General features: G+C 39.5%; 1 protein-coding gene across 1 annotated transcript in view; it reads right to left on the reverse strand.

Annotated features, from left to right (window-relative positions):
- Nucleotides 1–17,021, reverse strand: part of TMC1 (transmembrane channel like 1) — a 79,664-nt gene that overhangs the window by 15,105 nt on the left and 47,538 nt on the right. Inside the window, exons 9-13 of the mRNA XM_077818029.1 lie at nt 13,271–13,413; nt 9,569–9,713; nt 7,253–7,447; nt 1,642–1,821; nt 759–911 (exon numbers count right to left, since the gene is read on the reverse strand). Of these exons, the coding sequence (XP_077674155.1) occupies nt 759–911; nt 1,642–1,821; nt 7,253–7,447; nt 9,569–9,713; nt 13,271–13,413 (816 nt within the window). The remainder of the gene's footprint in view (nt 1–758; nt 912–1,641; nt 1,822–7,252; nt 7,448–9,568; nt 9,714–13,270; nt 13,414–17,021) is intronic.

The following is a 17,021-nucleotide window of genomic DNA, read 5'->3' on the forward strand; positions in this document are numbered from 1 at the left end:
ATTCAATGGAGGATTTGGTCTCAGAGAGAGGAAAAAGGTGGAAGTTAAGAGAGAGAGAGGATAAGACTTGGTCAAAAGGAAGAAAACAGGCTGCGGGGAGATCACAGAAGCCACATAGAACATGGATACTGAAGATGAATATGTATGTTCAACAGAATCAAACAGAACTGCTAGGTACATCCATCACTAAACTGTGCTGCCTGAAACTGCCAACAGTCTTAAATTGCAGCAATTGCACCTGTTCCATAAAATATGGAGAAATAACTTCTTAAATGCAGTGATGGCTATTCACAATTTTGTAAGACTTGTCTTGTTGAATTACACAGGATGTATCTTTCGGCACACTAATTTTGCTGTCACAAATTGGTTTTGGGTGATCAGAATTCCAATCAAAATGGTGCCAGTCATCTTCCACATGGTAAATTCATCACCTTTCATGAGTGCTAAATATGCTGTATAAGACAGAGAGAAGGCCAAGAGGATAGAAAAACAGAGGAGAAAAGAAATGTTTCCAGTCACCATTACAAGCTATAGTCAATGTGTGAGGTCAACAGGAACAGTGAGGGCCTCAGAGGATTCAAAAAAGGAATAAGCATTTCTCTGCCCATTAGCTAAGGAGTGACACGGGACCCTGTCTTCCCCCGATCTCCAGGTCTTTTCCTACTTTAGGGAAATGCCAGGTGACAACAGAAACAAAGAGTAGTGCTGATGTAAAATCCTCTGAGAGATTCACTATTATCCTAAACGAATTGCATTACCTGCCCTACCATTGTTTCCCAACATGGCCCTCTAGGGATGTCTGCAGGATCCACCTGTATTGGAGGAGCAGTGGCATTTTCTGATATCGTACCATTGTAGAGGCTGGCTTCCCATATTGTCATGTTATACTTCACTATCTTCTCTTCTTCCAGCTGGAAAAAGAAATCCCAGATGTGTTTTTACTAAACAACAGATCAGCTGTATGAACTTAACTCAGTGGTTCTCAATCTTTCCCATTCCTAGACCTTCCCAACACCCTAGAAGTTCCCTCCCTTTAACTGGAAGGGAACAACATGGGCATGGTGGAGTGGTCGCTGCTAGAGCTGGTGGTGGGGAGGTGCGGAAAAGTTACCTATCCTGTGAATTTCTTTGAGATTTTGAAAAAAAAAAAAATCCTGAATCACGATGAAAAGTAAAGATCTTGGGGAAACAATTGCAAAATAAAAATGAAAAATAATTAGGTTTGCATCAATCAAAATGTTTTGTTTTGATTTTGACCATTTCTTTAAATTTTTGACTATAACTAGCTTAATGTTCTTAACATGAAGTCAGTTCAAATGAGAGATTTGTGTTCTGAAAATGTCAAAATGAAATATTTTGACAATTTCAGAATTTTTTTTTCAATTTTTTTTTTGAGTTGAGGAAATTGTTTAAACCAACTCTTTTTTACCAATAAGTTTCAGGTTCAACAAATCAGCATTTTTCTGATGAAAAAACTTTTTTTTATTGAAAAATTCCTGCCCAGCTGTAGTCACAACCTCTTAACACCTTAACGGTCTCCCTGTAGGTCACAGTCCCATCTTGTGAAACCTTGACTTCAGCCATTAGAAGTTTTTAAAAAAACACATTCAATGGTGATGGAAGACTTCCTGGTTAGCTTGCCTTGAGATTGATCTCATCCATCAGGGCAATGATGAATGTGTATAGATTGCCCAAGAAGAGAGCAAAGATGCGCCCCAATTGCCATCTCAGAGCTATTCGAGGGTGGTAATTTTCCAGAGAACTGATTACATCAAATAAAGTCGGACAGAACATTCCCAAGAGAGACATGACCATGTTCACCTGCAAAGAATCACATAAGAAAAAGTTAGAGATGAGTCCTGGGATTTTGCTCTTCCCCTGCCATTTTAGCTGGCATTTCACCCAGTGCATAAACAAAACTTATTGTGGGAGTTCACATACGATGTTTATATGGGGGATGGAGGTGGGGAAAAATCAGCTGTAATCTACTGTAAATGGATAATTGAGGAACTTTTCTTAATATCTGTTTTTAAAGTTCTTTTTAACCACTAGCACTGAAGGGATAATAAAACATTAGTTACTTTATTCTAAATGGCACCTATTTTCAGGCCTAATTCTGTATCAGATCTGAGGGATTTTCCCATTTCCAATAATTTTTCATGTTACATCCACCCCTCTTGTGTGTTAAGGTGAATAGATTGCCAAAGGGATCTAGGTTTAAACAAAATGAGGTATTTTTAGAACAATGCACCACTAACTCAGTATCTGGGCCTTTATATAGCCCTTAAATTATCTGTAATTGATTGTCCACATTGCAGGTGCAAATCCAGTCTGTCCTCTCCTTTCTACCTTTTGTGATTAGCATTCTGTAACTGTATTAACTTATCTATATAACTGTATGGAAGTGTATTGTGTTGAATGGTCCTAGAGCATAAAGCTATCTGCTAATAATTTTGAAACTCGGTATGGATTATATATTCCACAAACTGAATCTAATTCCATTTGGACTCATAAGGAGTTGGTTGCTGGAGTGTAGGTGAAGTAGATTTTTGTTCTTTTGTTTGGTTTTTCCCACATATCTTGGGAATTCCCTGAAATGTAACCTCTTCTGTACCTACCTTTCCAAAACTTAAACAAAATATAATAAATTTACAACATCCTAATAACAAAGGGTAGAAAGCTGAGGTTACACTTCTGTTTTCACACGTAATGTGACACGAGAAAGGGACTATGCAGGCAAGAAAAATTACCCTCTGGCATTTGCAACTACAGAGCATTGGTGTCTCGTAGAGTTTCATCAATGAGAAATAAGAAATAAATGGCATTTCTATTTGCTGCTTTTCTGTTTTTTTATTTTAATGAGTGCTAATTACTGGATTTTCATATTTATAGACAACCAGTAGCACATTCTGTATGGAGCTTGTAGCACAATGTAAACTCTATGAATAGCTGGAGCTTTTATGATGATAGAATTTCAAAACTGTTTAATTAAAGGTGTTTAATTATCGCTATTTAAATAACTAATTCTAGCATAAAGAAATCACATTTACTTGTTAAAACTGAACAAACAATAAGTATGTAGCTGCCATCCCTTGCAGTTTCTGGCTTTATAATTGAAGAAGGCGAAATCTATTTACCACTGTATGCTATTTATTTAACAGATGATGGTTCTTAGGTGCTTACCTATTGGTATAGCTAAATTTGATAGAAATCTGAACATTGGTTCTTATCATTTTACATTATTGTTAGGTGTCCTTACTGTTTATTGGTGATGTTGCTATTGAACAAAACAGGCATGTTGATAATAATAGACTATCTAAGAGAATCTCAGAAGTGCTTAAGAAACTTTACGCTCCTCTGAGTCAGTACAGAATCAATGAACTAATCTCTATAGATAGAGAAACACATGCAAACACAGGTGATAGGTAGATTGGAATTACCATATTGGATCAGACTTGTGGCCAGTCTTGTCCAGCATCCTGTCTCTGACAGTGTTCTGCACCTGATGCTCCAAAGGGGGTGTAAGCAACTCCCCAATAGGCAGTTACAGGATAATCTGGCACCAATGGAATCTCATTGTAACCACTAATAATCTGAGGTTGGTTTAAACCCTAAAGTATGAGGATTTATATCCCTTCCAAAATTCTTCCCTCTTTTTAATGTTTATTATCATAACTGTGTACTCTTGTTAATCACATAGATGTCCAGTCCCTCTTTTTAAATCATGCTAAATCTGACCTCAATATCATTCTGTGGCAATAAATTCCAAAGTCCAATTATGTGTTTTATGTGAAAAAGTATTCCCTTCTGTCAGTTTTAATTTACCACCTTTCAATTCCATTGACTGTTCCTTTGTTTCTCTATTATGAGACAGGGTAAACAAACAGAAGTTTCTGAACTTCCTTCTCTCTACCATTCATTATTTTAAATACTTTTATCATGTCCCCATTTATTAACCTCTTTTCTAAGGTAAAATATCCCATTCTTTTCAATCTCTTTGCATGTCCGTGTTTTTCCATGCCCCTAGTCATTCTTGTTTCCTGTCTCTGAACCCCGTCTTGTTCTGCAATATCCTTCTAGCTAATTACAACCATCAATGAAAAACAGCCATTTGTGGGATGGAAGGTGTAAGTCATAAAACAATACACAGCAACACTATGACTATTTAAGTCAGAAAGTGAAGAATATGGTGTGCAATTAAAAATGCAAAAAGAGATTTAGGTAGGCAGAATGTAATTGTTCACCAAAAATTTTTCTTTAAAAAAGCCCTCTCTAGCTGTCTGGAAAATGCCAACCTTTTCAAGTAAATGTCTTTGAATTTTTTTTCACTTTTTTTATTGAAATTCATAATTTCATTGAAAACTTTCTTCAAAAACTCAAATTCAGTTACATCTAATATACTTGTCTGGAGAGAGCAATGCTTCACCCTGCACATTTGCTCTGCTTCAGGGTCAGACACTGGGGCAGATTCTCCCATATTGTTCACACCAATATTACATTGGGGTAACTGCAGTAGTTTAAGTGGAATTACACTGGCATAACAAGAATGTAATGTAGTGGGAAATCAGGTGCTCCATTCCTAGAGGTGCATGTGCACTAGTGAATTAACCCTGATACCCACCCTATCCAATATTCAGCTTCTCCATAACTGCTGGATTTTTGCCAATCACTAAAAATCTGCAAGGAGCAGGAAGTGACCTAGAAAAGTAATGTCCACCTATAAAGCTGGGAGTAAAGGTACATATGGAACAATAATCACCAGGTACCCACTAACTAATGTGCAAACTGTACCTCCAAACACATCCTTTCCCCTCGCTGAGAAGTCAACTATTCTGGAGAGCAACCCTTTCCAGGGCACTCTGAGGGCTAGAAAATAACAGCTGCACAAGCAGCTCTGATTTTCCCACTGCTAAGTGAGGTTATGAATCTTGTAAGTAGTGCTGTGACTGCGGTGAAGTCTAAACACAAGCCCCCAGCATCGTAAATCATGCCAGCAATGAATATTGAATGCTGATCGCTTGCTGTTTAAATTATAAGTTTAAGAATAAACTGTTTAGTAAATATAAATCACTCTTTCCATTCTTGCTGAATGCAATAGTAATAGCCTTGTCTAATATTCCCTACTACTGAAGGCAGTAATAAAGGTCTATTTTCCACGTAAATATTGTATCAATTTTTTAAAAATTAATTAGGAGGAAGATTTATATTTTATAGTAGCAAAACCTTGAGATGTCTAGAATGAAGACTGAAAGTTGACTTGATACCTTAAATATAAATGCAGTGATCTACTCTATCCACACTGCTGGTAGCTCTTAAATAAGTTGGAAGGTATTTTTTTTTGCAAAAATCCATTGTGTTTGAGCTTGCAAGATCTTAAATGTAAAATCTGTTTTTTGCTGCTGGAAAGACTTTTAATATAACAAGACCTCCTTCTCTTTCAAGTGTTATTACTGACTCTGTTTTGGCTGAATCAGTCTGTCTTTCCACATGTTCTTTATGCTTTTATTATATGCCTTTTGTTAAGTAGCTTTATTGCTTAGGTAGTATGGACACTCTGCAAGTACTTAAGATAAAGACAAACCGATAGAAAGAGAGAATTTATGGATGTGAATTTTCTTCCCATTACATATTTTCTACCAAATTATATATTATTATTTTATGTAGGGCTTTGCATCAGTAGATAGCCAAGCATTTAACAACGGAGGTAAGGATTATTATCCCCATTTTACCAATGGGGAAACTGAGGCACAAAGCAGTAAAATAACTTACCCACATCACCCAGCAAGCCATTGACAGGAGTAGATCACAAGTCAACTGAATTTCAGTCCAGTGCACTATCCACTAGGCAACATTGTCTCCCACCACAAATCAATGTCTACTTTTTTTCTTTTCCAAAGAATGGGCTAGATTCTCAGTTGTGCGTAATCCAATTGCTACAGCCCATAAAAGGAGCCAATTGTGATCTCACTACTTCTGAGGACAGTTCTGCACTGGGCCTGGCTTGTGCCAGTGGAGAATAGCAGAAGCACAGTAATACTCGGCCATGCCCTACCCCCACTTTGCTGGGGGCTGCCAGGATGGATGGCATAGTTACTGGTTCTGCCCAGCTGGGGACCCATTGTACCAGGGAAGCTTTGTACCCTTTGGCCTCTCTGTACCACCAGACTGGTGTTAAAAGTTTGGATTGCAAGACAGAATCTGTCTCACCCTTTTTTTACAAGGAAAGTGATGAGTATTGTATATCATTTGTGCCTAATACAGCGTCTTGTTCATCACTCCTTAATCACCCCTTGCTCTGAAAATTCTCCCAATGGAGTCAGTGAGAGGTTTACTGTAATGAGGTACTGAACCTTCTTAATAAATCATAGTTTACAATTCCTTGCTAGGTCAGGTGCTGTTGTGTGAATGTGACCTGTGAGTTAAGCCAGGCAACATTATATAGAGTAAATGCTATAGAGCACCAATTGATGCTCTTCCCTTTTTGTGGCAGAACAAAATTTTTGCCTCAGCTACCTATAACAAAATATGTTATTTTAATCTCACATATACCAGTGTAAATCAGGAGTAACAGTAAAGACAGTGGAGTTACACCAATATAGAATCAGTGTAAGCAAGAGGGCAATCAGGCCCAAATTTTATTTGGTCTGTACTGTGGGGAAGTGCGCTCCATTTGTTAGACCCAGACTTGTGTGTGTGTGTTTGTGAATGTTACAAATCATGTTTAACCAAAGACTTAATGGAACTCTCCTATGTCCTTGAATTTACTTTCATTTTGCTTGAAACTGTGATTTCTGACTTCTCTTTTTGCTTGTATTTAGCTGCAGAAACCAATAACAAAGGCTTAAAACAGAAATGTTAGTGTTAATATTCAACCCCATCCATCTTTCTGGCTAACCCGCACAGTGCCATTAACAGGCTGTATTAATAAAGTAGGTGAGGCCCTGTCACTAGTTGCTTTGAATGTGTACAAGAAATTAGCCAGGTTTAGGCATGGAGGAGTTTATAGTCAGGGCTGGAATTGAAGTGGGGGAGCTCGGTGTGAAAAGCCATTTTGAAAAGCAAAACAAAACATGACTGTCTTAATGAATATGGGAAACAGAGAAAAAAAAGGGAAATCCCTTGTTACACATTTACCATCCAAGCCCTAATTAGAAGACTACCAGAAAAAAAAGCACCATGGAGAGCAGAGAGAGAGAGAGAGAGACCTGTGGCTTCAAACCACATCTATTTCATAAAATGTGCTGGGACTAACTTCATTTCTCTCCCACCAGCCATAGTTATCCAGGCCCTCCAGGGCAAACTTCTGGGATCTCCTCACAACAAAATAGATGAGGTAACCACTCCCGGCCAGTGTGCACAGGGCCAGGAAGTTAGCAAGAACTCTCAGGAATCGGGTTAGGTGAATGTTTTCTTCTTTTCGGTTCTCCTGCTCCTCCACAATAGCTTCCTGCACTTATTGGAAACAAAAGTGTAGCTGTAAGTGAGCAGCATGAAAAGCATCAGGCTCTATATTGTCTGTGCAGCTGCTAAATAACAGTCTTTTTCAATGAGTTGTGATGAATGGACTTTACTCCTGGGCATCAGGTTTCTTAAGAAGGTGACATTGTATCAAAATCTGGGGGGCATTGCTGGATTTGGCTTGCATGGGTATCATCAGGCTCATTTTCTATGGTTTTGTCCCCATTGAGTTTCATTTTGAGATTCTCTTACACCTGAACTCACGTGCCAAAGCTGTAATTCAAAACAAAGCCAGCACTGACTATGAATTCATAAGGTGCTGAGAGTTTGGAGACCCAGAAGGATAAGTGTATGACCAGTTGTCAGAAATCTTTTTGTTAAGGAACTGGGAAACTTGAAAAATGTGTCTCTCCAGAGACAGCAAGGTTTCATTTTGAGGGTCTGAAATTCAGGGGGACTGTAAAGGAACCCAAGACTAGACCAAGGCTGGATGATTTCAGATTTTGAAATGAAACATTTGCACAACATTACTCTGTGTAGAGTGCAGATGAATTTCGGGGCTCTTGAGTAACTAACCCTACCCCCATCCCTTCCTAGCTTCATCAGCAGAAAGAGCTCACACTGTCACCAAGATGTTCTTGTGGAGGGAGAGTTTAGTTACAGCTTCTTACTTTACTGTACATAAATGTATCAATCACCCAGTAGGGCAGCTGGATTATTGCCTTTTAATAACTCTATGTGGCTCTGCTTTCTTTACTCCACTTTTGTCTATTACATAAGGAAAATGAGAGAGCAGAAATTCTTGGGGGAGTTCTGACCCCTTTGAAGTCAATGGCAAAAGTCCTACTGAGCTCAGTGAGGCCAGGAATTCACCCTTTGACTGTTCAGTTCCCAGCCTGTTTATAGAAATGAAGGTAGGATGGTTGCATCATGTGATATCCATCAAGAACTTTACTCTCTCTCTCTCTCAAGTGATTTTCACTCTTTTCATGCCGGTTCCTGGCTGCCCCGGTGTAGGTGTAGGAGAATGTGAGGCGAGGACATAGGCAGACCTTCACAGCCCTCTAGCCCCCGTGGGAATCTGCACAAAGAGCCACTGTTGCTTGAGCTCCTTGGGCCTTATTCTCCACCCACAGGACCTGAGTAACTTCCAGTGAAATTACTTGCATGGGGGAGAGATGCCCTTTATGCATAAGGTGGAGGGGATTATTAGCACCCTGGACAGTACTCCAGAAAGCACAGAGGGTGTGGCTGGCTGAGTAGTGTGGAATTAGTGGAGCTCTTGTCTCTCCAATTCCTTAACACAGCCCTAGCCTCCTGCACTCTCCACACCAGCAATGGAGGAGATGCATGCTGCATCTCCAAAATGAAGTGCGTGGTAGAAGCGGTTCCTGAATTCACTCCCCCTAGTGTCCTAAGGTGCCTGCCTCAGCACTCCCCAGGCAGAGTGCCTCCAGCCAATGCGGCTGTTGCACTACCCCTCCCACACCCACGAGCACCCCAGAGATTACTGAAGTCCACCAGACAGCCCTAAGTCTAGAGTCCAGTCGGTGAATGTGCTGCACTGCACAGGGAACTGGGCTGTGTTTCCCTGTTCACTTGAAAATAAAACATTTGTTGTTGTGAGAAAACACAAAGTGACCTTGTTTTTCTTCCTGAGATGAAGGTGTGGCGTCAAACTTCTGAATCAATTTTTTTTTTGACATGCCAAATGGGCCCTTGTGGCAATGACATTGCTGTCTAATGGTATCTCTTCAGAGCAGCAAGAGAATATGATGATGTCAGTGCTGCAAAATGTCACCAGCATTTTTCAAACAAAACATTTTTTTTTAAAATAAAAGCACCATAGAAACTGGAAGCTAGGAATAGTGAGGAGGAGAAGAAGGGAAACATGTTTTGCACAGGAATCATTTTGCAAGTACATGTACAGCAATCCCACAGCACACAGCCGTTGCTATCAGGACTGCTTCCCTGCAGTCCGAGAAGGAAAGAGCCTGGATACCACAGTTCCACTCTCATGCTGGTTTAACAGTGATATATTTTCACTGACCGACTGACTTTGGTGTGAAGGGAGAATCAGGTTCCCACTCTCTAGTGAGCTATATCTTACCTTAAAGCTCGTTGTGATTGAGGCAAACTTATTATCTGCTGTTTCAGGATTGCCGATCAGGTAATCCCAGCTAGTGAACATTTTCCAGCTGAAATTAAAACTTGTATCATCCCCACCACCTTCCTCATTTGCATTCCTTGCCATTCTGTAAAGGCCAAAAAGATGCACAAAGAACCCAGGGTTAGAAGGAAGCAGCTGGCTCTGTTAAGTGATTTAGATTTTCAAATGTTCCTACTAATGTCATAGAATATCATGCCGTGTCATCCCGAATCCAAGAAATGCACTCCAATCCCATGATGATGAAGAAATGATGGATAGATCACATCCAGTGGAGTCAATTCATTTTCTCACCATAGAATTTCTTATTTGTTTCTTCAATAGCACATCGGAGAAATTCAGTTGGATGAGAAACTCAGCAGGAAACAAAATATCAAGAGGGAGGGATTAAGTTATCTTAAACCGAACCCTATAGAACACACTACAATGCTGCTGATCAGATCCTAGGTGTGACAAAGAGAAAAATAAATTCTAATAACTAGCCAGGAAAAAAAATCTGGTTGCACCGAATAAACAAATCACAAATGCTGCTTTCTTTTATACTGCTAGTCTGTGATGTGCGTATAACTGGATTTATAATAGCATCCACCAATATCAAATTGTTTTTTAAGTGGCTTGACTTCACCTTGGACTGCTAACTTCCCTATTTCAAGGTTTATCAGCCTTTTAATGTTGATGGTCAGGTTGCTGTATATTTTATTACTTAATTCAGATCATTAAGCACAAGGAAGGGATACATTACTAGGGAATGATAAATTTAGCCTTGGATACTTTCATTAATTTCATGCTCAGGGAAAACAATTTCTATTTTAAGGTTATGCTGCGGAGCAGAATCATATTATTAATAATAAACAATGTGAACCACAAAACTCCTAAGATGCACAAGAAAGCATATATGCATTAACCCAGGCTAATTGTGTCTGCTATACAGCATTCCTGCTTTCTCATCCGTGGGGACGGAGTTGTCTCTGGCAGCTGAGCTGTTCTGGAGTTGATACCGCGGGTGGGAGTGGTAGAAGATACTAATAGCACAAAGGGCTTCTGAATGGGCCTTGTGAAGCTTCTGCCCTGCTGCTTCTCTGAGACGTTGTGGGAGGATTCATTCTCCCCAGTTCCCAAAAAGAAAGTTGGTGAACAACTCAGTGTATGGGGTGTATGTAGGATGGAAGGATTTGGTCCAACATGCAGTTGGCCAATGTACCATGGGAATTTGGATATTAAAATGCATATTTTGTGTGTGCAATTACTGTTTTGTATCTGTATGCATTATATTACATGTGAGTCCAGGCAGCCAATTTTGAGTCTGTTACCATATATGTATCTTAGGCACAGATTTCTCAGTGTACTGTCTCTGCTAGTCATTTGAAGTTGCATGAAAATAACCTGCTGTGAATACCTTTTCTGACACCTCTTGTCCTCATCATCCCCTTTTCCTTTGGAAATCATCTGGGAAAATACTCTCCAGTATTATGTTCCACAAGCATTTAAAGAATATAAAAACACTGCATGGTCATTATTAAAGCAAGCAGCAACTAGATAGTGGATATATATACCCACTGTTTACCATTACAGAGAAGAAAAAGAGGAATGAGGGAAGGCACAAGAGTCTCCACAAATCCAACATCTTCCTTGTGTCAATTTCTTGAATCTATCACACCTACCTTTCTGTAATTTGATTCCTGACCATCCAATCCAGATGGAGCCCTTCTTGTATGGAGACAGGGAGCCCAGAGAGTAACATAGAGCTTCTGGGCCAGGGTGAATGCCCAGCCCCAAGAACTGCAAAGAATGCCTATGGATTTCAGAATAGTTGTAGGTATGGGCAGCCATATCTCCTGCCCACTCCTTGGACAGGCAAATCTGGCCCCAACTGCATGATGCACTGGAAACTCCTTAAGAGTTTGAAACTAAAATTATCTTAAATATGTGAATTCTGCAACCTTAAGGCTGTGGATTTTTCCACTTAGTGTTGGGCTGGTGAGTGAAGGAGTTGCTGTTTTGTGCCCTAACTCAAAATGGTTTCTATAAACTTAATAGTCAACTCCTCTTTCTCTCTTGTCTGCCTTCAACCACCAGCAAAAACAACAACCCTAATGACACTAGGTTTTAATTTCTGTGCTTATTGTATTGCAATGAAAAAATGGCCTTAAACAAAAGATTATATAGGGTTACCTAAATGTGGATCAGCACTAGTATCTGTGTCCAGATGGAAATTTAGCACATATGGTATATGCTTCTCCAAGGATATTCCCTTTGTTTTGTCCTCAGAGATTCTGTGTTACAAGGATTCTTTTTTCTGGTTGACAGCCACTCAAATATAATTCCCTGAGAGGATTCAGAGAGAAGAATCTTCTAATCTTCAGGAATATACCATCAAAGAAACATTTTTAAAGGCTGTTCTAGGTCAAAAACTATGCCTGCTGCATCAAAGTGTTTTGTTCTTTCTCCACACACACACATTATTTTAAACAAAAAGAATGAGGCCATTTTTTTTTGTTTGGGAATGCTGCTTACCTTATCTAAGAAACCATGTATTGTTTGAGTTAATCTAGTGTTTGTGAAAGTGAAAAACAAACAGCCTGATACAGCACATGAAGGATGTGTGTGAGTTTCTACTACCCAGCTGTACTAGAGCGCCGGATAATCCTGACTTGCGATGGTCTGACTTTTCCAATCCTGAGCTTGTTCTAAAGAAACACTTCAGTATGCTTGTTCAGTTATTGATCTTTCTTATGTTAAGGGGTTTTCTAGTGTGATCAAATAGGTACTATGGATCAAATCGCCACTGGCATACCACCAATGGAGTAGCCCCAGTTTATACCAGTAATGAATTTGGCCCTAAAATAAGACAACCAAACTCATTTTCACTCTGGATCTAAGCCAGGATTTAAACCCAGAATTCCAGAGGTGGAAGTGTACTAGTGTTTAATGCACTAACCTATCTAGCCTCCCTTTCCTTTTGTCCACTTACCCATATTCTTCCTACTCTTTTTAGTATTGTGCTCTAAATATAATTTAATGGAGAAAGCACAACTGGAGACTACTTTGTCTGCCATAGGACACTAATATTTTACCATGACCAATGGTATTAATTCTGCTACACCACTGTGCAAATGTGAACTAACCACTATAGTCATGCTGAGAATCATTTACTGCTCACTGTGACTTATACAGCTGAATTTTTGGCCAGGTGTTTTCCTCTTCTTCCTTTTTTCTTTTAATTTACTTCACATCAGGTATGATTAAAAGAGGAACAACTGCATGGCCTGGATGTTATCTGACATTGTGCTAGATGCAGACTATTATCAAAGGAGGGGTTGACAGCTTTGTTCCTTGCATTATACATTCATTTTACACCTTTAAGGTGCAGAGGGAAAGTGTTATGTTACTTCAGTAAAGATTTTTTTCCCCACCTCTGCCAGACTGAGACATGCTTTCTGGTACAAATAAATAAATACTGGCCTAAGAAATTATAAAATGGTTTTAACATAGTCCAGCATTTCCTTGCAGCTTTGCCCCACCAACACTGCATCAATCCTGCTATTAAAACTGCTACATTATCATTTCTGATAGTGCATCCTTTGTGAAGAGAATTGCATTTATTTTAATTCATTCTTTACTTCCCTAAAGACAGAAGGAACTTACGTTCGGATGACAACCATGTAGCTATAGGCAATGGTCCCAACTCCCACAAGGAAATAGGAAAGAGGCATCCTGAACTTCAGCCATCCAATTGTTCTCTGGTTGTTGTAATAGCCGTAAAAGAGCACAGAATACTGTGCAAGGCCCTGAAAAGTACATGGCAGGTAACAGCTTAACTAGCCTGTTATATACATACATACATACACACGTCACGAAACTTCACCAAAAGCAGTGAATACCAAAGAGACATTCATTTTTATGTCTTCATGACATCCTCAGACATCACTAGGGTAAACCTGGCAGCTAGGGCCTGACTATTCTGTGAGAATTCAGAACAGCTCTATTTTGGAGCCTTTAAAGAAATCTTTTTTCAGATCCTCATGTTGATTGTCAGGTCCATAACCTGTCAGGTATTTTATAGGTTGAACACTTCATCTACAACATAGCAGCTGAAAGCTTTTTCATCCAAGTGGTTTTTTGGTTGGTTCTATGTGTGTTTTAACAGAAAGTGGCTTTTCAACAAAACAGAAAGTTTGGTTACTTATATTCCATGTTCTTAAAATTTCCTCCAGTCAAGTTTGGTATAAAATTCTTCACTTCTGTCCTAAAGTACTGGGTAGTGTTGCTGTGTGCTGGTTAACAGTTGATAAATTTCATTCAGCAGATAGCTGGGTTTCATTGGATACTGAAATGATTCTTGTATCTACAGTTTATAAAAGAAATTATTAGGTTGGTATTGAGAAATTTGCATTTCTTTAAAAAAATCATATGAATGAAGTTTCTATTGGCTTGAATTGTTGTTTTTTCAAAACAATTTAATAGCCAATTGCTGGAGTCTGAAAGTAATCAAGGTAGTCGGCTTAGCCTGATCAAAGACCATTTTGGTTCGAATAAGAACTTACCCCTGTAGGAGAGCAGTGTATTTAAACCACTTTGATGAACAGCATAGCACATGCAGAGCAGCAGCGAAGCTCCAAATGGGCCCAATTAACTCAAATCAAACACTAGAGTTCAGCATGCCAAAGTGTAATTTATCAATATACTGCTGATGAATCTGAGATGTGCTGATTATGAACTGACAGTGCTAATGCGAAGTTCTTTCGTCCTCCTAAATTAAAAGGTCCATTTACTTTCCTTCTGTTTAGCTGCTGGTATTTCCTAAAATTAATCCATTCATAGATTATAATGTCTATAGATGAACATCCTTCTGTTTTGTGTAATCACAAACTATGCATTTGATTTATTGGAGCTTTTAAAATGTCTGAAATGAGTCGCACACAGTCTTCAGAACCTCATTTGCAATTCTTGTGAACGTGAAAATGAAATATTAATATATGGCAACTAAAGGTAATATTCACAGATTTCTTGGTTTTGTAATCGACCTATCCCCTTATTTGTATTGGTATCAGAACAGCTGTAGAGATATGCATGCAGGAGAGACAATATTAGGCTTCTGATTCTAGGCTAAAGGGAATATTATTATTTATTTGTAGAGCACCAAAAGTGAGAAGAAAAGGAGTACTTGTGGCACCTTAGAGACTAACAAATTTATTTGAGCATAAGCTTTCGTGAGCTACAGCTCAGAAAGCTTATGCTCAAATAAATTTGTTAGTGTCTAAGGTGCCACAAGTACTCCTTTTCTTTTTGCGAATACAGACTAACATGGCTGCTACTCTGAAAAGTGAGAAGGTTTGTCTTTAGTTACTATACTTCTAATAAGAAATGGTGTAATTTCATGTAAGAATTTATGCTGGGCTTGGGTTGTCTAATCTGTAGTTGTACACAGCCTCATACATTTCTGGATGGCTGTTTAGATCACACTACATATTAAAATAGCTTTAAAGTCACCATGCTCTGCTAAGTCAGTGTTGTCGTAGGTGTTTTAAAGCTTTTAGCTGAGCCCTACACTGTGAATAATTGAGAATGTTGTTTCCTGGGCTTTGCCCACTGTATTTAACTGTGAAGCCTGATATATTTTTAGCTGTGAAGCAATAGCCATAAATATAGGGTCTCCCTCTACACCCTTCCCACAGCCTAACACAAGACAGATAAGCATATTCTCTTTAGTTGCATGCATGATTATAATGAGCCTTGAGATTCTGATTGCTGTGGAGTAGGGTCTGATCTGTAGATTATATACAAATATAAAACATTCAATTCAAGATTAAAATACAAAAGGCAACAGCAATTTAGCAATTTCTGCAGGATGAAAATAGCCACATTCCCACGGGTGAGCGGGACAGGCACAATTTCCTCCTAGACATGTTTTGCTAGACATTTTAGAGCCCTTTTTATTATTTTTGAAAAATATTATTGGGAAATTACTCAGAATACAAAAAAAAATGTTTGCTTAAATGTACACATTAGATTATCATTTTATTTTGGATCTGAAAAAATTATTTTTGCCTCTAAAATTATCTCAGCTATATAGTCCCCACTCCCATCCTTGTCTGGATAAAGGTTTCATTGTCCCTTGGGAATGTTCTGTGGCCTGATATTTCATTTGTCAAAGTTCTGTCTTCCCCACTACTTCTTGGGGTCCATGTCTTTCACTATCTCTTTCTTTGCTTTTATAGCCAACTGTTTTTCTCTACCTCCCATTTGCTTCTTGTGCTACCTGGTACTCTGCAGTTATCAAGCCTTCATTCTATTTGCTAATCTTTCTCTTTCAGAGAGGCCAGATTCCATTTCTTTCTCAATTACTAGGAGCTTCCCTTCTCCTGCTGCCATCTCTTTTCTCTCAAGTGTTCTCTCTTTCACCTTCTCCATACAATTGTATAAACATCTCTTCTAGGTGGCTTGCTACCAGGCTGAAACTGTCCAAAGAAGTAAACGAAAGAGTTCATTTATGACAGAGTTCATTCCAGGCCAGTGGTGCAGCCCATCAGGATACTCTGATTGCGGGCCGCGAGACATTTTGCTGACATTGACCGTCCACAGGCACAGCCCCCCGCAGCTCCCATTGGCCAGGATGGTGAACCACGGCCACTGGCAGGTGTGGGGGGTTGTGCCTGCAGATGGCCAATGTCGGCAAAATGTCTCACGGCCTGCAATCTGATTACCCTGATGGACTGCATGCAGCCAGCAGGCCACAGGTTGCCCACCACTGTTCCAGGCACTGTACCAGAGGAATAAGCCATGAGCCAGAGGTAAGGCTGGGACTGAAGTGGCACAAGGCAGGGGCCCTCTCTAGGCAGCCAGCACATGCTTGAAAGTGGGCAATGCTTGATGGGAGGAATGGCCAAGGGCTGAGCTAATTCAGTGAATCCCTACCACAGCCTCTGTCTGCATGGCTCCTAGGATGCTCCAGAATTTACAGCTGCCCCCAGCTGGCAGAACTCCCTAGGGTGAGGGATGGAACACTGCCCACAGCCCTCATCACCCTTCCTGGCATCAGCAGTCCAAACCAAGGAGACTTTAACTCCTTCTTCCTCTGAGTAATTTTTAAAACTTTTCCTAGTGCTTATGAGTATGAAGAGAATGAACTGTTCTACTGAGTTTGCCATGTCTGGCTGTAAATTGTCCAAAGAAACAGAGTCCCAGTTTCACTTCCCACATATTCTATCATACCTACCTTTGCTGAAATCCATAACAAGTGTTTAAAGTTAAGCATGTTCATAAAGATTTTAAGGATTGAGGCCTAAATGTAGAAGGGAGATTGTGCAGAAGCTTCAGTCAAAGTCACCATTATCTGAATGCTGTTCCCATTAATCTGTAGAATGCCTATAACTGGATTATTCCACCTTTTTTGTTT

The sequence above is a fragment of the Eretmochelys imbricata genome, chromosome 5, assembly GCF_965152235.1.
Source record: "Eretmochelys imbricata isolate rEreImb1 chromosome 5, rEreImb1.hap1, whole genome shotgun sequence".
NCBI classification, from domain to species: domain Eukaryota; kingdom Metazoa; phylum Chordata; order Testudines; family Cheloniidae; genus Eretmochelys; species Eretmochelys imbricata.